This window comes from Corythoichthys intestinalis, chromosome 17 (assembly GCF_030265065.1).
Source record: "Corythoichthys intestinalis isolate RoL2023-P3 chromosome 17, ASM3026506v1, whole genome shotgun sequence".
In the NCBI taxonomy this organism is placed as follows: Eukaryota; Metazoa; Chordata; class Actinopteri; order Syngnathiformes; family Syngnathidae; genus Corythoichthys; species Corythoichthys intestinalis.
The window spans coordinates 6,156,641-6,179,395 of NC_080411.1; the positions used below are offsets into that span (position 1 = coordinate 6,156,641).

Consider the following 22,755-nt stretch of genomic DNA (forward strand, 5'->3'; position numbering starts at 1 on the left):
AAAAAAAAAAGTTAAAAAAAGGCATGGCCGATATTTTTTTGCCGATTCCGATACTTTGAAAATGACGTGATCGGACCCGATCGATCGGCATCTCTAGTTAAAAGCTAGCTAGGCAATAAAAGTGAATGCACTGAGAGCATTGTGGCGGAATGTATTGCTAAAGCCAAGAAACCTTTCACGATTCGAGAAAATCATATGCCTGCGACCAAGGATATTTGCCGTCAAGTTTTAAGTGTGTAGTAAGTTAAATTTCCCCTGGCCTTAATGTTTGTGTAATTTTATATTTACTGTAATTTTCTGCCACACATTGCCGGTCCGTGAAAAAAAAGGCCCACATCACACCGGTCTGTCGTGCAAATAAGGGTGGGGACTAGTCAGCCTGGTTTTGCTACATTGATGTGCAGGATGTAATTACTGTACAGTATATATCAAAATATAAAATCTAACTGAAGGCCATTTTTGGGGGTGGTTGTGTCCGCAGCATTACCATATTGCACCAATATTACAGATTTTGAAAATAATTGCTTTTACAAGTTCTCCGATAGCGGTGAAACACTGGGTGGAAAAAAAAACCTTGTCTGCCACGTTAAGGGTTAACTCCTAATTGAATTGTATTTTTCTAAACAAAGCAGCGCCTTGTTTGCGGGCCGGGTAACACTCCATCACATTTGCCTTCAAACCAACTGAAAAATGGAGCGCATTTATTTTATTCCGCTTGTTTAGACACAAACAAGAACAGCCTTTTCTACATTTGCTTTCCTGCTTGATTTATTGCCATCCTCCATTGCAGCAATCAATTTGGCTGCTTGGGCAGACTGCCCCGCCTCGCCTCCCCAACACCACCAGCACTGACACCCCCACAATGATTTTTTTCTACCCTTGTTAGAAGCAGTGCCGCCCCCTGCTGAGCAACACAAGAACTAGCTTTTATTTATTATGTTGCAAAGGCCATTGTATCATCATAAATAATCATAAATGAGAAATGTTGGATGACCCTGTTATTTACTGTTTGAAGAAAAAAAAAACTTAAAGTTATTTATTTTATTTTTAATCATTTGAAAATAACACTGGCAGGCGTGGACTTTAAATTGTAAATTTTCATTATTAGCTTGATACAAGCGAATACTGTATATCTTTTAAAAATATTTTTTTAAATTACAGTGACTGAAAGTGCATTTTTACTTAATGATTTTAGGGCTGCAACTTACGATTATTTTCATAATTGATTAATCGGAATATTAATTAAACGATTAATCGGATAAATCACCTTAAAATTTACCTCTGTGTTGTTTTCGGCATGTTTTAAGCAGCAATGAAGACAAAATGGATGACTATTTCCTTTAACTGTATCGACTATCAAATTCATAGGCAACAAATGTTTTGTTCGATTTAATTGATTAGTTGTTGCAGCCTTATTAAGGAGGTAGTTTAGACAGTAGGATGTCCGAAAATTAGCAAAAATGTGAATTGTTGTTTTCCAAAGTAAAAGATTTTTTTTTCAGGTCCTACTTTGAATTAACAAAAATATAATGAAGAAATCTGATAATATTGACAACCGAGAAGTTTTATATATGTTATAATTTTAAGAATTTAGACAAGTTTAAGGTGAAGAAGGTTCTAAGCCAGGGGTCGGCAACCCGTGTTTTGAGAGCTGCATGCGGCTCTTTAGCGGTGCCCTAGTGGCTCCATGGAGCACTTTCAAAAATGTTTGAAAATGGAAAAAGATGGTTGAGGGAAATATATTTTTTGTTTTGATATGGTTTCTGTAGGAGGACAAAAATGACACAAACATTCTTAACGTTTTCCAATGCTGTAAAAATGTGTAGAATAAATATTACATTTCAACACTTCTGTCAACGAAGATTTGCGTCATAATCGCGACACACGTTTCTATCGGCTGGGTGGGATGCCTGGCAGGTGGCTATTGTAAACAAACCGGCAGCCGAGTACCCAGTTGGAAGTGAGACAAAAAGTGGAAAATCCATTACTTCTGAAGAAAGAGGAAGCGCAAAAATAGATGTAATAAGTGGACTGCATCCACAAACTCCGCTATTGCTGCATGTTTTGTTGCAACCCGGTAGATAATAAAGCGTGGAAAACCTTTCACAGATGGTGAGTACCGTATTTTTCGGACTATAAGTCGCACCTGAGTATAAGTCGCATTTTTGGGGGAATTTTACTTGATGAAATCCAACACATAGAACAGATATTTAATCTTGAAAGGCAATTTAAAATAAAAATACAATAGAGAACAACATGGTGAATAAGTGTACAGTATGACAATGTTACATAATACTAAGGCTGTCAAAATTATCGCGTTAACGGGCGGTAATTATTTTTTAAAATTAATCACGTTAAAATATTTGACGCATTTAACGCATGTGCCCCACTCAAACAGATTAAAATGACAGCACAGTGTCATGTGCACTTGTTGTGTTTTGTCGCCCTCTGCTGGCGCTTGGGTGCGACTGATTTTATGGGTTTCAGCACCATGAGCATTGTGCAATTATTGACATCAACAATGGTGAGCTACTAATTTATTTTTTTCATTGAAAATTTTACAAATTTTATTAAAACAAGAACATTAAGAGGGGTTTTAATATAAAATTTCTACAACTTGTACTAACATTTATCTTTTAAGAACTACAAGTCTTTCGACCCATGGATCGTTTTAAGAGTGTTAATAATGTTAATGCCATCTTGTTGATTTATTGTTATAATAAACAAATACAGTACTAATGTACAGTATGTTGAATGTATAAATCCGTCTTGTGTCTTATCTTTCCATTCCAACAATAATTTACAGAAAAATATGCCTATTTTATAGATGGCTTGAATTGCGATTAATTATGATTAATTAATTTTTAAGCTGTGATTAACTCGATTTAAAATTTTAATCGTTTGACAGCCCTACATATTACATGAAGAACCAAATGCGAACATGGCCGGTATGTTAACGTAACATAGCTATCAAGAGTTATTCAGATAACTGTAGCATAAATAACATGCTAACAAGTTTACCAAGCCATCAGTGTCACTCCAAAACACCAAAATAACATATGAACTGATAATGTCTTAATAATTTCACACATAGGTCGTTCCTGAGTATAAGTCGCACCCCCAGCCAAACTATGAAAAAAACTGCGACTTATAGTCCGAAAAATACGGTACATAAAGGAGACATTCATCACCATATCAGAATACCAATTTGCAGACTTCAAAAACAAAATTGACATAATAAAGACAATCAAAGATATGCTCAGATAAGGGGCATGTTATGCACGTTCCATTTTTTTTGTTTTTGGAAACCTCAAGATAAAAATTACATCAAAAATCGGATTTCATGAGGTGGCATCATACAACAGAGTAGTCACGTGGTGCGCTGGATGCACTGCAGGGAAAATAAGCAATAAATCACGAAGGCTCATGATGTATTTTTAGCTGACTTCGTCATTTTGATAGTAGGCTAATATAGCTAATACAGATACATACAGCATGTGTTGCCTTCATTATTAGGCTTATTTAAGGCTTTTAATTTTTTGCGGCTCCAGACATATTTGTTTTTTGGTCTTTCAACATTTTGGGTTGCCGACCCGTTCTAAGCGATTAATCGGTTATCAAAATAGTTGTCGATTAATTTGCTTATCGATTACCGTATTTTTCGGACTATAAGTCGCAGTTTTTTTTTCATAGTTTGGCTGGGGGTGCGACTTATACTCTGGAGCGAATTATGTGTGAAATTATTAACTGATTATCAAATCATTTCACGTGTTATTTTGGTGTTTTGGAGTGACACTGATGGTTTGGTAAACTTGTTAGCATGTTCTTTACGCTATAACTCTTAATAGCTATGTTACGTTAACATACCGGGCACGTTCGCATTTTGTTGTTCATGCATCACGTAACATATTATAACATATTATACTGTACACTTATTCAGCATGTTGTTCTCTATTGTATTTTTATTTTAAATTGCCTTTCAAGATGACATACTGTATCTGTTCAATGTGTTGGATTTCATCAAGTAAATTTCCCCCAACAATGCGATTTATACTCTGGTGCGACTTATAGTCCGAAAAATATGGTAAGACTAATAAGTATTTTCATCCAAAAGACTAAAATGAAAATTAAAATGGCTGCCAAAAACTGTCCAATCCATTTTGAGTGGGACCCTGGCAAATATTAACTCATTTGCTCCCCAAAACGTATAAATACGTTCTATTTTTAATTGCTTCCGTGTCCCAAAGACGTATTTATAAGTCTTTTACGTGTTTTTTTTTTTTTCCAAAAAAGACAGCTCCAAAGCACAAAGCTGAAAATCAATTTTAAAGCAATAAAACTGGCCACTGGAAGGCAGTCGCGCATTTGGTGAGACCCACAACCCGATTCAACGGCAACGAACGGCCAAGCCGCACGGCCGGGCGCCGGTGGAAGACGACCGAATGGATGCCAGGCGGCGGACGACCGAGCAGAACAAACGGTAGGACGCCCGGGATGCCAGGTGCTGGACGACCGAGCAGAACGACCGGGACCACTAGTGCAGCGGATGATGCCTTTGAGTCCGTTCTGCTCGCGAGCAGAGCCCGCAGAGACTCAAAAAAATCCATCTTTATGAGACAGACGGCAATGAGGGAAAAGTTTAACCGGCTGTCGCGGCCAGAACAGCGTCATTTTTCAGTTAGTTACGTGTAAATAAATTGTTACTTTGCTATCAAAAGCTCCATTTGTCTTGTTGTTTATCTAATTTTGTAAAAGGAAAACATTATTCAGATGTTTGGGATGTAACTAAAGCAAAAAATAGCTGTGTATATAAAAGTTATGTTTGAAATGTATGCTCCCACAAAAAGCTCAATTTCTCAGTTTTTCCATCAGAAATTTGAAAATTGCTCAAACTAAGCGATTTTCTAATGCTGATTTCTAAAGAATGGAAAAAGATATGAACTAACTTTTTCTACTGCTGAAAGAAAAGTCTAGTCTTTCTTTTGGTGGGTTCCATGTTTATATAGCAATAGAACAGAATTTTCAGTAGGCCTTGCAAAATCAGTCAAAATCCAGTAAAACGGCCAGGAGCGAAGGGCCTTGCTCCGGTGAAAATGGCTGGGGGTGAATGAGTTAATCACGGAATCATCCAAAAAATCAATCGTTAAAATTTACATAGTAATTGCAGAATTAGTTGAGATTCATTGACGCGTTCACTACAAATGATCATGTTTCTTCTGCCATTGACAACGATAGATGTCCAATCCATTTGACCTGGGTCGGATGTCTATCTCCTTCAATGGCAACCCATGGGTTAACCATATGGAGCAAACGCTCAATTGTTTTCAAACTAGACAGTGTGATTGATTGACAAAATGCTGTTTAGTCACAAGGCCGTGCAACGTCTTCTATCGGACATTGACATTGATTTCTGTGGCTCCGCCTTCAATCTATAGGAATCGGTCACACGTGAGTGAGGACAAAGAGGAAGTGGAAGGAGCGACAGATGGAGGAAGAGCAGCTCTAATTATCTCTCAAGGTGTGCGCGACAGAGGAGGAAGCTCATTAGCGCACTCCGTGTACACCAATTACACAGTCGGCCATCTTGGGGCATTCTCCAGGCATGTCCACAAGCACACACACCCTTAAAATTTCCTTTTTTTGTTTGTTTACACAAAATTTAGCTCACCTTAGTACATGACTTTCTGAGGAGGCCACCGCGCCCACGTTGGCAACTGAAAGGACACGTTCGGCGACAGCTTGGTCTGAAATGTCAGGCGTCGCCATGACAATGGTTGCCGAGGTTTCGTTCATTCCTCGGAGTTTACCTGCCAGAACACAAATGCGTGTTCAAGTACTGTTGAAAGTTTGAAGGGGTTAGTGTTATATTGTGACAATAAACCACTACTTCTTTTAGAATTGAATAGAATTTTTTGACATTAGGCTTAATCTTCGAGCTAGCTGGGCTTAAATTAGTCGGTGGAGTTGATTTCAACAGATTCTGTGCAGTTTGTTAGTTATTTATTGTTGGGTCTAAAACACCTTCAATTTAGCTGTTGACCCAGAGCGAGGTGACAAAGGCAGGACACAAGGAGGCAGGAGTCAGAGAGTAGACTTTTACCAAGCTGCAGTTTGGGGAGAGGTCTGAGATTGGGCAACGTGACTAAGAGCGTCTCATCGAAGTCTCTCTCAGAGCTCCCCGCGCTGCTGACATTTATTGAGGGCTTGTTGCTGGGCAGAATATAGTTACAAAACGTGGCAGTTTCGATCGGGCAAGTTCCTTATTCTAGTCATTGATTAAATTAACAGTCACACTCATTGATTAAATTAACAGTCACACTCTTGAGTGAGCAAGATAACTTTGTTTTGAACACACATTTGCATTCGAAGTAGCTTGGTGGAAAAGTACTGAGACGTTGTGTGATGAATCAACACATGTGTGTGTACCTATTTATCAGCAGAATGTGAGCAATTGCCGGTAAAAAAAATGTAAGCACATGATTATGGGCGAAAACTATATTCTTCATAATAGCTTGGGAGAGCGCGTATAATAGCTGTGGTAGAGCAAACTTGTATAACCCGCAGAGTATAATGGTCATACATTCAAGCATATCTTACATTTATTAATTTCAGGGCTCCAGACTGGCTATGCTAGCACAAGTCAATGTTCCTTTCCTAGCATGCCAATAAAAAAAATATTAAGAGATAGTCAAGTAAATTCAAAATGCAGATCGTTGTTCAAAATACGCATGCGGCCAAAACAATGTCACACCAAACTGCCGTAATTCATTTATTTCTGCAGGACTATTTTTTTTAGATGCGTAATAAGACCACAATAGAGAGATGTGCTTCGGCCACTCGTGCTCATGCTGCATTCGAAGAAGGTGGGAAGTCGTACTTATCCCACTCGGATGGTACTAGTTGTGACCTCCAAGCTTTACGAGCGTTTTTTTATTTTGGCCGTCAAAAGGCTTGGCTACCTGTGGCTGGTTTGACGGATTTGAGAGAAAAAAAAAAAAAGGACATTGACAGTGTGTGCTACAACTAAGTTGTTATTTATGTTATTAATGTGAAAAAATTAGGGCACTCTTAAATATTCAGTTCTTGGTTAAGAAATGTTCACATATCAATGTCTGATCTTGTTTTTCTTTACCTCTGGAAAAGAATGATTTAATTGGAGGTAAACAAAAAATAACATTGTTTTACTCTTGAAACCAAATATATAAAAAAATGCACACTCTAACTGAGGAAAAAGTTAGGACACCCTACCACCTAATAGCAAGTGTTACCCCCTTTGGCTTAAATAACTTCAGTGAGACACTTTTTGTAGCCGTCTACCAGTCTTTGACCTCGGTCTGAAGAAAGTTTGGCCCACTCCTAGACGCAGAATACTTTCAACATTGAGATGTTTGAGGGGTTTCTTGCATGTACAGCAAGTCATGTACGTTTCAAGTCACCACATAGCATCTCAATGGGATTAAGATCTGGGCTTTGACTCGGCCATTCCAGGACTCTCAATTACTTCCTTTTCAGCCAGTCCTAGGTGGATTTTCTAGTATGTTTTGGGTCATTGTCATGTTGCAGGATCCAGTTTCGCTTCAGTTTTAAGTTTTTCACAGATGATGTCACATGTTCCTAAAGCACCCTCTGATACACTATAGAATTCATGGTGGATTCTATGATAGTGTGCAGGCCAGGTCCTGTTGAAGAAAAGCATCCCCAAACCATGACACTTCCACCTCCATGCTTCACAGTTGGTATGAGGTTCTTTTCCTGGAATGCTGTATTGGGTTTACGCAATACATGTCCTCTGTGGTGCCAAAAGAATTCAATTTTAGATTCATCTGTCCAAAGAACATTATTCCAGAAGTCCTGTTCTTTGTCGACATTCACGCTGGCAAACGTCGTTCTTGGAGAGCAAAGGTTTCCTCCTTGCACTCCTCCCATGAAGGTTAAACTTGTGAAGTCTCTTTCTGATTGTAGAGGCATGCACTTTCACATCAACAGTAGCTAGAGCATGCTGTAGGTCCCCTGATGACATTTTAGGGTTTTTGAAGACTTCTTTGGCATCTTGCGGTCTGCTCTCGGGGTGAAGTTGCTTGGAAGGCCAGGCCTGGGCATGTTGGCAGTTGTTTTGAATGTCCTCCAGTTGTAGACTATTTTCCGGACAGTGGAATGGCTGATTTTATACTATTTTGAAATCCCTTACCAGACTCATAAGCGTCTACAATCTTCTTTCTGAAGGCCTCAGACAGCTCCTTTGATCTCACCATGGTGTTTTCTCTCATTTCAACAGTCAGGGGCACACCAAACTAAATGTATAGGTTAAATCAGGCAAGCTTCCTTCAAAACAGTGGGTAATGATATTCTAACCATGTGCACCTGATGCGATACACCTGTGTGTGATTTTAACCATTTTAAGTGGGATTGAAAGTGGAGGTGTCCAAATTTATTCCTCAACAGAAATTGCATTTATTTCAAATTACATTTCACAAGAAGTTATAAGAAAAACATCTTTTTTCAGTTTTAACTGTTTAGTTCTATTACTTGAATCTCTCAAGATTGTTAAAATTGCCATATGACCAAATATATTAGAAAAAACACAGGCTACCATTGGTTGTCCTAATTTCTTCACATGACTGTATATGTATATTTGTGCCATGACTCACTTTGTTCCTTGGAGAAGTCTGTCTCACTGAGGGTGCAGGGCGTCAGAAGCTCCCCCACGGCAGGCTGTATTGAAACACTAAAGCGCTCCTCTTTGGTGCTGAACAGCCACAAAAACAAACATCACTTGGTTTACACTTTCTTCACCAATTCAATTCCAACATCTTTCTTTTTAGCGGCAGGATGGATTCCGTTGTGCCAAGCACATTTTCTCATAAAATGGTATAGATTGGCATTTAGTGATCGGACGCGCACCAGGACCTGATTATTGGGAGAATAATTGTTATCTCAGAGAAGTGCTGATCAATTGTGGCTGTAGCGTCAAGTTGGAATGCAATAAGAGGAGAGAAGTGATAGTATAACCGTCCAGGCTGTGACTACTTCAAATCATTCTCCATATCATTTCAACTGGACTTGCTTCCATATTTCATGGTTTCTTTTTCCACATACAGGTGATGCTTCAGATAAGTTTTGTGATTTTCTGTCACATTGTTTATTGCTCAGCCAAATCAACTCACCAACAAAAGGCAAATGTAAAATTATGTTTGGTGCTTTTTATATATTAATACAGTAGTACCTCTACATACGAAGTTAATTCGGACCTTGTTTGTAAGTCGAAATGGTCTTATGTCGAGCCGCATTTTTCCATAAGAATACATTATAATTCCATTAATTTGTTCCACAGTCCGAAAACCTACAATAAATCCTTAATAAATACTGCTGGTACTATTACAAGTGGCAATTACACATAGCAAAACCAATAAATTATTAATGAAAACCGGAATGATAAAATAATAATTCCTGTAATAATATGACCAATTGAGTTCTAATGTGACAGACGTGTTTTGCGTGCTGTACCTAAACGCACCGCGTCGCTGACGTGATAGAGACAGGGAGCGGTGCGGTTGAGTGTTTACTTTCACTTTCCATGTTTTGTTGAGAACACAGTCAACCGCGGTGGACAGTAGGCGTGTTGTCTTGGACAAGTTCTGAAATAAATGCTAAAAACTAGGGCTGTCAAAATTATCGCGTTAACGGGCAGTACTTAATTTTTTTGATTAATCACGTTAAAATATTTGACGCAATTAACGCACATGCCCCGCTCAAACAGATTAAAATGACAGTACAGTGTAATGTCCGCTTGTTACTTGTTTTTTGGTGTTTGGCGCCCTCTGCTGGCGCTTGGGTCCAACTGATTTTATGGGTTAGTACCATGAGTGAGCATGGTGTACTTATTGAGATCAACAATGGCGAGCTACTAGTTTATTTTTTGATTGAAAATTTTACAAGTTTAATATAAAATTTCTATAACTTGTACTAACATTTATCTTTTAAGAACGACAAGTATTTCTACCCATGGATCGCTTTAAAAGTATGTTAATAATGTTAATGCCATCTTGTTGATTTATTGTTATAATAAACAAATACAGTACTTATGTACAGTATGTTGAATGTATATATCCGTCTTGTGTCTTATCTTTCCATTCCAACAATAATTTACAGAATAATATGGCATATTTTATACATGGTTTGAATTGCAATTAATTACAATTATTAAGTTGTGATTAACTCGATTAAAAAATTTAATCGTTTGACAGCCCTACTAAAAACCTGACAAAGCTGGCGATTTCTTTGGCGATGTTACTACAATAATAATTGTCACCTTAACTTATAAAGACTGGCGAACGGAGGTCAGAGGACGACCGTGAGCTAGTTGTTGAGCTAGTTCATGGATGCGCACCCCACGCTGATATTTTTCTATAGTTTGCATCTTCATTTCAATGGTAAGCGTCACCTTTTTCCTTGTTTCACCACCTGTACCAACTTTTTTGAAACCTGTGTTGATTTGTCTCACAAGAAAATCCGCCGTGCGTCCATCTCTGGCGCTGTCATGTCGTATTTCGAGCATGTCGTCGGATGTAGAAACAAATTCAAAGTCAAATTTTACGTCGGATGTAGAAAAGATCGTGTCTCAAAGCGATCGTATGTTGAGGTACCACTGTACATGCTTGTTATATATAAATACATAATTTTCTTTCTAAAATTTTTTTCTTTTTCTTGTTTGATCTTTTCTGTATTAGAGCTGAAACGAATACTCGAGTTTAAAAACTGATCCGAGTAATTTTATTCACCTCGAGTATTCGTTTATTTTGACAGCTCTAAGCATCACGTTTTGCTCGGACTACTTTTAATGCGGGACAACGCGCTGATGTCACGTGCGTAGAGGAAGAAGCAAAAAAAAAAAAAAACTTACTGCAGCAGACAGCCGCTACAAACGACTCCGACGTTGCAAAATACTAGCCTGCACATGCTACGTTAGTTGCAGTTAGCTCTGATGAGTCTCATAGAGATCACATGTATGTTGAACTAGATGCACAATGACAGACTAGGCCGTGTCTGGGCAGCGTTAGCAAACAACCGCCATCTTAAAGCAGTAGAGCGCTAAGCGCTAACAAAGAGCGCTAAGCGCTAATATATAAGATTAACTTTACTGTCACTACTAGCTCACGTAACGTTAGCCCTGCGGAGGGCTAGGTTTCTATTAATTAAGACCACTTTCGATGCGTGGCTAACGTGTCTTACATACAGGCTTTAACATAAGATAGCGTTGTGGAGTGATTAGGGTGTCAAATAAAAACTCACTAATGCTAACTATCAATTTTAGCTCAGTAGTCATTGCTGGATAAAACACCAAGTAGCACTAGTCCCTAATGTGCTCCAATACAGCCTGTATCATACATTTATTTTGAACACTGCAAAAATTCAAAATCCTATCAGGACTTACAGTTTAGACTAACTTAAAACTTTACTAGAACTTAAAAATGGCTTGACACAAATAAAAATTCAATTGAAAAACGTGGGAAAAAATCGTAACTTTTAAGCGATGTGTGTTATCAAGCGTAAAGGCATTTTTAGGTGTGTGTATGTATATATATATATATATAATATATATATATATATAGTGAATTAGTCTTTTTTTTTATTCTAGTTACATCTGAGATGCAATTGTTGGCTGTTTGCAACAATACACATCAAAAATAAAGACATTGATTGACTGAAAATGATAAAATGTCTTGTTTTCTCATGTATATCTATAATTGCTCTTCACCTAAAAATATATTTGTTTTATCCGATTACTCGATTAATCGATAGAATTTTCAGTCGATTACTCGATTACTAAAATATTCGATAGCTGCAGCCCTATTCTGTATACTCTATACGAATACAATACATAATTTTCAAAATTATTTTATCGTTTTACCTTTCTCTTTAAATATACATTTTGTTTTATTTAAATAAAATAATTTCCTTTCTATTTTTTTTTTTTTAAATTGTTTGATATTTTCCTGTAAATATACATTATATATACAGTGGGGAGAACAAGTATTTGATACACTGGCAATAGGAAAACCCATTGGCAGTGTATCAAATACTTGTTCTCCCCACTGTATATATGAATACATAAATTTCTTTCATAAAATTGTATTTTTTTATTGTTTGATCTTTTTCTATAAATATATATATTTTGTTTTATACACAGACTAAACGATAATATATTGACGGAACACGGAGCCGATTAATAGGGGGCCTGCATTGTTGGCGTGGCCGTCAACGCCAAACGAGTGGAATCACAGACAAAGAGCATTTTCCGTTGAAATTTCTTGTGAATACATGCTTAAATCCCTGAATTCTTTATAGATATGGATGTAAAACAGTCTCGATTCGTGGTTAAAAGCAAAAAAACAGTGCCGTTAGCATTTAATTGAGGTAAATATTGCGAAATATGACGCCAACGCCGTAGAGGCTAATTTTGTCCCATTGATTTTTTTTCACAACGTTTCAAAATGCATACATGGTACGAAAAAATATAATAATTACCTTGAATCCTCAAACAAATCACTCCTGAGATAATCCTTCCTGTTTGTATGCGGTACAACTTTCGTACTTTTTCAACCTAAATCCGGTGTTAGATCGCTGCGTGCGTGTGTTTGAGAATAACTCCTCTTGATGCTGGGTGTGGGGAGGCCCCCTACTTAAAGGCGTGACACAGTGTCTGATGGTTGTGACCCGTCAATATAATTATGAAGTCTATGGATTTATATACAGTGTATGAAAATAGATAATTTTCATTCTATAAATTTTTTTTTTCTTTTTCTGTAAATATACATTTTGTGTTTTATATATATATGAAAGGATAATTTTCCCCAAATTTTTTTCCTTTTTAAAATAGTTGTATTTTTTAATTTTGCTGATATATACACGTTTACATTTTAAAATGGTATTTTTTACTTTTTTGTTATATTTTTTTTATTTTATAATATATATACAGAATTATATATAACTGTTATTGTATATTGTATATATATTTTTTAAATTTTTTTTATTAATTATATAATTATTATTTTGCTTTTATTATTTTCTTTTTCATTTTGTTTTTTTTTAATGAATACATCATTACTTACTATTTTCTCATTCATGGCCATTGACTGCCATAGACCCTGTCCATCCAAACAGATTGGACCACAATCGCCATCAATTTCAACCAGTGAGTTATATATCGATTTTAATTAAAACAATAAAAATCTTACCACAGTTGGAAGTTGGCCGCCTGCGTGGAGTCATTGAAGTCGATGCCCATGGAAACGGTGACGGAGGCCTCCGGATCCAAGCGCTCTGCGGGGGTGGAGGAGTTTCTCGTGAGCGACAAGGGTGGTGAGTAGGAAGAAGGGGGCGGGGTCGGCAGAGTGGAACCGACAGGTATAACCGCGGCTTGTTTGTTAGCTGGCAAAGCAAGGCCGAATGTGTGTGTGTGAAGCCCGTCCTTCAATCTCGCAGACTCGTTTCCACGACAACAAGCTGCTGATGTACAACAAGGAGATGAGGTGCGACAACCGTTGAAAGAATCCAGACAAAAACGCTGCAATAGCTGAAAATTCGACACACGCAGACCAGATTAAAAAAAAAAAAAAAAAAAAAAACGTTTCGAGCTCAGCCGTTGAGTTGTTGATCCCGGTTGATGTTCACGAGAAAACTGGCGCCAAAACTTGAGAATGGATATTTAAACACCAAAACTTTCATCATTCGGTGGTAGTTAGTGGACTTAATGATAAAAAATCATGTGAAACGGCATAGATGGGAAATGGCGACATTCTAACCCCACCAAAAAAGCTACTTTAATGATAGAATACAGTGATCCCTCGTTTTTCGCCGTTAACGGGCACCAGAACCCGCCACGATAAATGAAAAACCGCAAAATATTGAAGTGTGTGTGTCCAGTGTATTTATTTTGATGTAGCATTGGAAATAGATACGTATAAGACTTTACTCCCCAATGTATAATTAAAAAAAAAAAAAAAGTATATATATAGTATATTTTAATTAGGGCTGTCAAAATTAATTTTTTTAATTAATCACGTTAAAATATTTGACGCAATTAACGCACATGTCCCGCTCAGAAAGTATTCTGCCTTTTGGTAAGTTTTACAGCAAGACTTTTTTTTCTTTCCAGTTCATTATGGCTGCACGACGTCTCGGGCTGATAATGTTGTGCTTATATGATCCTTGGACAAGATTTGTCCGTAAGTATGGTTGTTGTAAAGAATGTACATATTATGTTAGTAAGCGAAATGTTATATTTTTTGTATGAGACGCTTTTTGTTTATGTTTAGTGAACCTGTATAGCGTGCTAAGCTAACGTTGTTGCTAATGCAATGCTTGTGTACTTTTTTTTGGTAGTTTTACGACGGTCTAAAGAGGACAATGGTTTGAGGCCATTTTATTAATAAATCTGATGAAAAAGGAAGAAGTCTAATTATTAAGGCGTCGTTCACTAGCTGTCTAGCTTTGGAAAAAGTAGACGCTTCGGAGTGAGGACAGCATAGACAGATTTAAATGACAGTAGAGTGAAATGCCCACTACAGTCCTTTTGTACCGTATGTTGAATGTATATATCCATCTTGTGTCTTATCTTTCCATTCCAACAATTTATTTTACAGAATATATATATAATTTACAGAAAAATATGGCATATTTTATAGATGGTTTGAATTGCGATTAATTTCGATTAATTACGATTAATTAATTTTTAAGCTGTAATTAACTCGATTAAAAATTTTAATCGTTTGACAGCCCTAATTTTAATATTTTTTAACCATAATTATGATAAGTTTTAAACATGTTACTGTCCCACTGAATTATTCTTAAATACCAATAACGTAGAAAATGCTTGTCTTTATGAACTGCTTTATTTAGTGAGTCCACAGCAAAGTTAAAGTTAAATGATGACTGACGCATGCGGCGCTTTGAAGTTTCGGCTTCCAAACATCTCTGGCAAGAATAAACTTTAACGTCTGTCAATTATCGTTAACTTTAATAAGCAATTCCAGTGCACTGCCTGACAAAGAAAAGCAGCAGGAAGGAGAGTGATCGGATCGGTACAGCTCATCTGTATTTATTTTTTAATTGAAAAAGAAAAAAAAAATTGCGAGGGAAGTTTAAAGTGCGAAGTAGCGAGAGATCACTGTAATATGTTGAATAATTTGCAATCAATCGATGCATTCGATTGGTTGATCTGACGACTCCTATTGTGATTACCGTAATGTTTGCACTATGCCACGCACCTGACTAAACCGCCACCCACCAAATTTGACACGAAAACGGCATTTAATAAGCATAAATCGCACTGGACTATTAGCCGCAGACGTCCTCACTGTATAATTGGGATATTTACGCCAAAAGATATTAACCGGTAACACTTTATTTGACAGCGGCATCATATGACTGTCATAAGACCAAATGAACCACAATGAACCTTGAACCGATTGGCTGAGAAGCTTCATTGCTTCAAGAAGCTTCATTTGGCCATCACTGGTTCCTTAGGGTAAGACAGTCAACCTCCGCTGCCACCTGCTGTCAACACTGTTGTAGTCCAACATGCCTCCTGCTAAATATTTCTTCAGTTACTGTTCCAGTTGTTTCATTAATTGCTATTTATGGTATTTGGTAACACTTTATTTGACAGTGGCGCCATAAGACTGTCATTAGATAATCATAATTATGACATGACACTGTCATTAGAATTAATGAATGCTTATAACAGATGTCATTTAGTGTCATTTAGCAAATGATCTCACTTTTGAATGGATGTAAAAGATCTGAGCTGGACATAAATGGAGTTAGGGACATAATTTGCTGCATGACCCTAAAAGACATCTGTCAGAAGCATTCAGTAATGCCCATGATAGTGTCATGTCATAATTATGACGGTCATATGACAGTCTTATGACACCGCTGTCATATAAAGTGTTACCAATTACCCAAATAAATCAACAAATAAGCCACACTGGACTATAAACCTCAGGATTCAAAATGAAGGGGAAAAGTAGCGGCTTATAGTCGGAAAATTACGGTAATTATTTTCTAATCATTCAATTAGAATGGAACATTGGCAATGAATGAGATAATGTTACATTAATCTGTTGACCAATTTTGCAATGAATTCGATTTGGTCATTAATCTCTTCACCGTCAGCCTTACTACTTGAAATGGTCTTGACGTAAACCAAGGTAGCTGCAGCGTATAAAATCAAATCTAAAGTAGTGCCGACACATACAAGTCCATCAATACAGTTTGAGCTATTCCCCGCTAGTTAGCATCGACGGCATCCGCCAAATACGGCATCCGCGCGTGCGGAGTGGCCGATTGCGGCGCATCGACCGGTCGTCCGAGGAAGCGGCGGGCGATCGGGATCGACGGGCAGGCGCTGGGAGGAAGAAAAAGCACGAATCGCGTGGAAAAAAATCTTTACTCCCCCTTCTCTGTTTTTGTTTAAAAGGGATAAATGATTATTTGTGTTTATTCTCAAACTGTTTTCAATACTTGAATAACACATGACTTGGGACAGACCAATAGTAAAATGAAATGAATCGGAAAATTAGTCGCCATATTTATCTCATAAAGTGCTGCAATGATTAATCGATTACCTCAAGTAATTCGATTAGAAAAAAGCGAATCAAGTTTTGCCGCTTCGAGGATTCATTTAATTAGAATGATGGAATGGTTTGTTTTGAAAGTCTTGCACTTAGTTTTAATTATTTGAGTGGATACTAGAGGTAACGGTACACAAAAATCTCTGTTCGGTACGTACCTCGGTTTTGAGGTCACGGTTCGATTCTTTTTCGGTACAGTAAGAAAACAAAATGCAAAATACAAATGTGCTAGTTGTTTATTACAAACCTTTGTGCTTTCAACAATAGGAACATTAGCCTATACAAAGCTAGAATTCTGCTCAAAAAGTAGCGGGTATTTAAAAGATAATCCAACAACAATTTGCCTTTCAGATCCCGCGTATTGGTCAGCTTTCTTTCTGAAAGAAAGACGAAAAAAAGTCCTGTGCTAAAGAGAAAATCCCAATGACAAAGATTTTAACATGTATTTTACAAATGAAATGCCTCAATGAATAATTTTTTTTTCCTTATGGTTTTCAAAAGCTTTATTGGTGGATTTTCTCAAGTTAAAGCGCCACACAGAAATTAATACATTTATTGTGTAAGCAGGATCTGTGTATTATTTTTATTTATTTACAGGTGTTTTAGCACATTTCTAGGGCTGTCAAACGGTTAAAATTTTTAATCGAATTAATTACAGCTTAAAAATTGATTAATCGTAATTAATCGCAATTAATCGCAATTCAAACCATCAATAAAATATGCCATATTTTTCTGTAAATTATTATTGGAATGGAAAGATAAGACACAAGATGGATGTATACATTCAACATACGGTACATGAGTACTGTATTTGTTTATTATGACAATAAATCAACAAGATGGCATTAACATTATTAACATTCTCTTAAAGCGATCCATGGATAGAAAGACTTGTAGGTCTTAAAAGATAAATGTTAGTACAATTTATAGAAATTTTATATTAAAATCCCTCTTAATGTTTTCGTTTTAATAAAATTTGTAAAATTTTCAATCAAAAAATAAACTAGTAGCCCGCCATTGTTGATGTCAACAATTACTTACACAATGCTCATGGGTGCTGAAGCCTATAAAATCAGTCGCACCCAAGCACCAGCAGAGGGCGACAAAACTCCAAAAAACACAATTAACAAGTGGACATTTCACTCTGCTGTCATTTTAATCTGTTTGAGCGAGGCATGTGCATTAATTGCGTCAAATATTTTAACGTGATTATTTAAAAAAATTAATTACCGCCCGTTAATTTTGACAGCCCTACTCATTTCGATTTATTTGATTTAAATGGGCTATTATTTATTTTATTATGTGTTTATATTTTACAAATGTGATGTAGTATTCATTTATATTGTATAATTTATGTTGTATCACTTTAGTTCCTATGTGAATATTAGTTCCTACTTGTTTTGTTGTGGTAGGACGGTTTTGTATTGAACACGGGGCCATGTTGGTTATTATTATAGCAGAGAAGACAGCAGTAAATCAACAAAGACAAGTCAACTGTGCCCCGATCTACCACTCAAGAGATCTGATGGACTCAAAAAGTGGGTTACGATTGCATATTAGTTTGAAAATCGACCGGATCCACCGTATTTTTACACGAGTGACTTCAGGTCTGCCTGATCCTAGCTACCGGTAGTAGTATTGACGCAGGAGGGTCACGTCTCGCGTCAAATAATAAACTCTGCCGTTCTTTTCGGGTGCGTCGTGTTGAGCCGCTTCTGGGACGCGTCTAACACGCGGCCGCACTATGACTGGTGTGCATTGGTTGATTGACTTTAACAGCCGCGTGTCACTGTGTTCTCGCGGCGGCCACGTTGTTGCGCCGTTGACGTTTCTGGGTTATATTGTCGTACCGTGTTGGTCCTCATTATAATAGAGAAGACGGAGTAAATTTAATCTACACAAAGAAACTGTAACCCGATCGACTCACAGCCTCGAAAAGTAAGGGTTACATTTTGTCAGAAACTCGTTCGGTACGCCTCGGTTCAATACAAATACATGTACCGTTACACCCTTAGTTACACTGCCTTCTAGTGGCAACAGTGAATATGACATAACTTGCCGAATGGCTGAATCCCACTGCCTTCTGTTAAGACCAAGATAAGGTATGTGGGAATGTGTGTTTGAATGTGTGTTTGAATGATTTGTTAAGAGCATTGTAAGATTTTTTTTTTTGATAGCATTTAAGCTAGTGCGCGTTTGCGATGCAAGCCAATCTTTCTTTTGTTGTACTTAGATCCTCATTTATTATTTTTTTTACATCGTTTGAGGTTAAGCTCATGTATTCTGATTTATTTTTAAATGCATTTATTGCTCTGTGAAATCAAATTGGAATTCTGCACTGTTTGAAGAAACATTCAGGAATTTTATTTTGTATTCGCATTAAATGATCTTTTAAAAGTTAAAATAATTATTATTGCAAGCATAACCACATATTTGTTTTTACATAACCTAAAATTTATTCTGCAACACATTAAATGTTCGTAATCCGATTACTCAATTATTCGAACTAACTGATAGATTAATCGATTACCTAAATAATCAATAGCTGCAGCCCAAATCTACTGAGCACACTCACCAATAGTGTTAAAAGCGTGAATGTCAAGGCCGGCGGGTCCGCTTTCGCCGACATGGATCTCCTCCAAGGGGCGCTCGCAGTTGTTGGTTAGGGTGACCTGCACGGCCACCATGCTGGGCCCGTACAGGCAAGGCTGGCGAGGGAAGCAGTACTTAGCCGACAGGCCTTTCCCGCTCATGTGGTGAAGCAGCTCGTAGCTTTTCACCAGCCCGAAAGACAGACTCGTCACCTGAAAGGCAGATGGCACATGCGTCATTTATCTCATTCAATGCCAATGACAGTGATAGACGTCAAGACCATCTGAATTGGGATGGTTGGGAATTAATGCTCACATTTCAGTGCCACTGACATCCAATACTAAAAGTGCAATGGTATTTGTCTCGTACAGTCACGAGTGGGAACTGTCAAATGCAGTATTAATAACTTTTTGAAGTGTATTTATTTTCTACAACCCCTAGCAAAAAGTATGGAATCACCAGTCTATGACGAGCACTCACTCAGACATTTTATCATGTAGAACAAACTCCGATAATGAGCTTGAAAAAATAATGAATTAGTTCAAAAGTGCAACTGTTTAGCATTCAGAAACACTAAAAGAAATGAAAAAAACATTGCGGTGGTCAGTAAATATTACTTTTATAGAGCAAGTGCAGGGAAATATGTATGGAATCACTCCATTCTGAGGAAAAAAATATGGAATCATGAGATCACCTTGTCAAGAGTGATATTAATTTTTCTTAAGGCCTAAGTTGAAGTCATTGAAACACTGGGTGATCCTTTATTTTTTTAATATTTCAAGAGATGCTTTTTCAGTTTTGGAACAATTCGCACTTTTTAATTTTAACCTGTATGTTCACTGGTAATGTTTTACAGTTAACATTGTGTAATCCGACATTGAAAACGGTGGTATCATATTTATAAAAAGGTTTTCCTGCAAGCGAATGCTACCTGACTTTAACTATTACTTTAGTCGCTCCTTACAAAACATGTTGTGTTGTCTAGTTTTGCTCTTAAACTGTGAATTTAGGAAGGTTTTAGCTATTTTTTATGTCCCAAAATTGCATGGAGAAATCCCTCACTTGCAGCTGCAAGGCTCAACCCTCCCCCACCGGTTGTTGCTCAGTGTCAGTGAGTCAGCTGTGCTACACGATAGCTGGAGGAAGTGAAACTCCTGAAATTTTTCCCCCATCGTAGAAAACGAGATTGCTGGTACGGGAATAATTCGGCTACAGAAAAGTTAGACGGTCGCGGCTTAGAGGAGGAGGGCCAACCGACAAGTAAACATGTTTGCTATTGGGGTGCCCAAATTTATGCACCGAAGTGATCACAAACATTTTCATACCCCTTCAGGTGTAGATTGAAAAAAAAACAAAAAAAAAAATCATTCAGTGCACCCAGAAATTATGCATATTTTTTTATACTATCCAAAAAAAACAACAACAAAAAGAAAACATCAATATTCAGTTTTTTTCTTATTTTTAGGTTTTCGTTTGGTTTAGTAGCAAAAAAAAAAAAAAAAAAAAAAAAAAAAACACCCTTCAAATTAAAAAAGGAAAAAAACTATTAGTCATTTACTTTTTTAAAAATTTGTGTAATTTTGTGTAATTTTAACATAGTAAAATAGAATGGCGGTACCGATGGTGATAGTTAAATGGTTATAAATGAACTAGTATGCAAGCATGTTATATGGCTACACATTCAATTAAACTTGGAGTATAGGGCTGGCAAGTGGGAGCTCTGACGCTGGAGGTTAACCCCTTGGCTCAGGTACCCAAATCTTGTCTTTTAATGCACAGCTAGGACACGTAGCAATGAGTGGTCCTGTTGCCTGGGGGTTGTTTCCCTATGGCAGCAGGTCCACAAATAACATTGGATGATAATACACATTTCAATAATTATCACCACTGGCACCAGTAAAGTTGTTATTACATGAATTTAGATTTTGAATGTACAATCAATATATGGGGACGGCGGTAATGATGACGATGATGGCGGTGGTAGTGATGGTGGTGGTGATAGTGCAATGATGATGACGATGTTGGGAAGTGACTGTATTTCCATTGAATTATTGGGGAGTAAATTGGGGATGGGACCCAAAAAAAGCTCGGCTTCTTCCCACTCCTTTTCAAGCTACGTATGTATGTATTTGTTATTAATTTTCATTAAAATCAACATTACGGGTACTATTGTTATTTGTTTTTCCCTATTCTTGCCGTTTTTGTTATTACTGCTCGAAATAAATTAATCAAATCAATCAATCAATCAATCAACATTTCCAATTTAAAAAATGGGAAAAATGAAATCTTCTATTTTATTATTGGGGTTTCATTGGGGACCCAGTATATATTCTCGAATGCATTTAATCTTTTCTATCCCTGTCCAAATGGAATGGACATCTATCGCTGTCAATTCCAGCCAATGAGTTAATTTCTAAAATAAAATTAAAGCTGGTCGGTTGTTGATGTTTTTCGTGCGTTTGTGTTAACATGCCAACGTTATGGATTCAATGTAAAAACGGCTCATTTTTAGAGCAACTCTGGTTCATCTATTGTCGTCAATGGCGGCCAATGAGTTAACCCGAAAAAAGGAGTAGAGTGGTGCCCCGAGGAAAAGCTCTTTATTAACTAGTACCCAATTAAGAAATGTCCTCAGTCCTAGATGGAAATGGACTGGATGTTGAGTTGAATGAAAACTTAATGAATAGAAACGGCAAAGGTGCTGTTCTTACTTGAAAAAGGAGCTTTTACCCTTTCAGGAGCAGGATATTGGATTAAGCAGAGGGTCAAAACAGACAGAGGCAGTGCTTTTGGGAGCACCGGCACTTTGGGCTTCTCGGCTCTTCACTTGTCTTCTTGATTACGGTGAGAGCACTTATTGCTGCGTATGTGAATACATCAATTCTCACACTCGTGGCTGTTTTTAAAACCAATCACCATCACTTGCTAATCCAAAAGACTGTGAAAAGACTCTTCTTTGGAAGGTGTGGGGTTTTGGTCAAAAATGTAGTGTTATACAGTGGGGCAAATAAGTATTTAGTCAACCACTAATTGTGCAAGTTCTCCCACTTGAAAATATTAGAGAGGCCTGTAATTGTCAACATGGGTAAACCTCAATCATGACAGAATGTGGTTAAAAAAAAAAACAGAAAATCACATTGTTTGATTTTTAAAGAATTTATTTGCAAATTATGGTGGAAAATAAGTATTTGGGCAATACCAAAAGTTCATCTCAATACTTTGTTATGTACCCTTTGTTGGCAATAACGGAGTTTTCTGTAACTCTTCACAAGCTTTTCACACACTGTTGCTGGTATTTTGACCCATTCCTCCATGCAGATCTCCTCTAGAGCAGTGATGTTTAATCAAAATTTGCCATTTCGGTAGCTGTTAGCTAAGCCAACATGTTGGTCAGTTGAAATCATTGGCTGCCACTGACGGTGATTGCTATCAGTCGATCCCAGAACAATTAAATTGGACGTCTATTGCCGTCAATGGTAGTTGAAGGAAAAAAAGTATTTTTAGTATTATAATTAAAAAAAAAAAAAAA

The 22,755-nt window shown here is 37.1% G+C and overlaps 1 protein-coding gene across 3 annotated transcripts in view; it reads right to left on the bottom strand.

Moving 5' to 3' along the window:
* Nucleotides 1–22,755, bottom strand: part of ap3b1a (adaptor related protein complex 3 subunit beta 1a) — a 109,123-nt gene that overhangs the window by 20,456 nt on the left and 65,912 nt on the right. For all 3 annotated transcript variants that reach the window (XR_009061093.1, XM_057818764.1, XM_057818765.1), the window contains exons 23-26: nucleotides 19,210–19,438; nucleotides 13,236–13,320; nucleotides 8,649–8,746; nucleotides 5,669–5,807 (exon numbers count right to left, since the gene is read on the bottom strand). Coding sequence is in view for 2 of the 3 variants with exons in the window: in XM_057818764.1 (XP_057674747.1) it covers nucleotides 5,669–5,807; nucleotides 8,649–8,746; nucleotides 13,236–13,320; nucleotides 19,210–19,438 (551 nt within the window). In the remaining variant the exon portion in view is untranslated. The remainder of the gene's footprint in view (nucleotides 1–5,668; nucleotides 5,808–8,648; nucleotides 8,747–13,235; nucleotides 13,321–19,209; nucleotides 19,439–22,755) is intronic.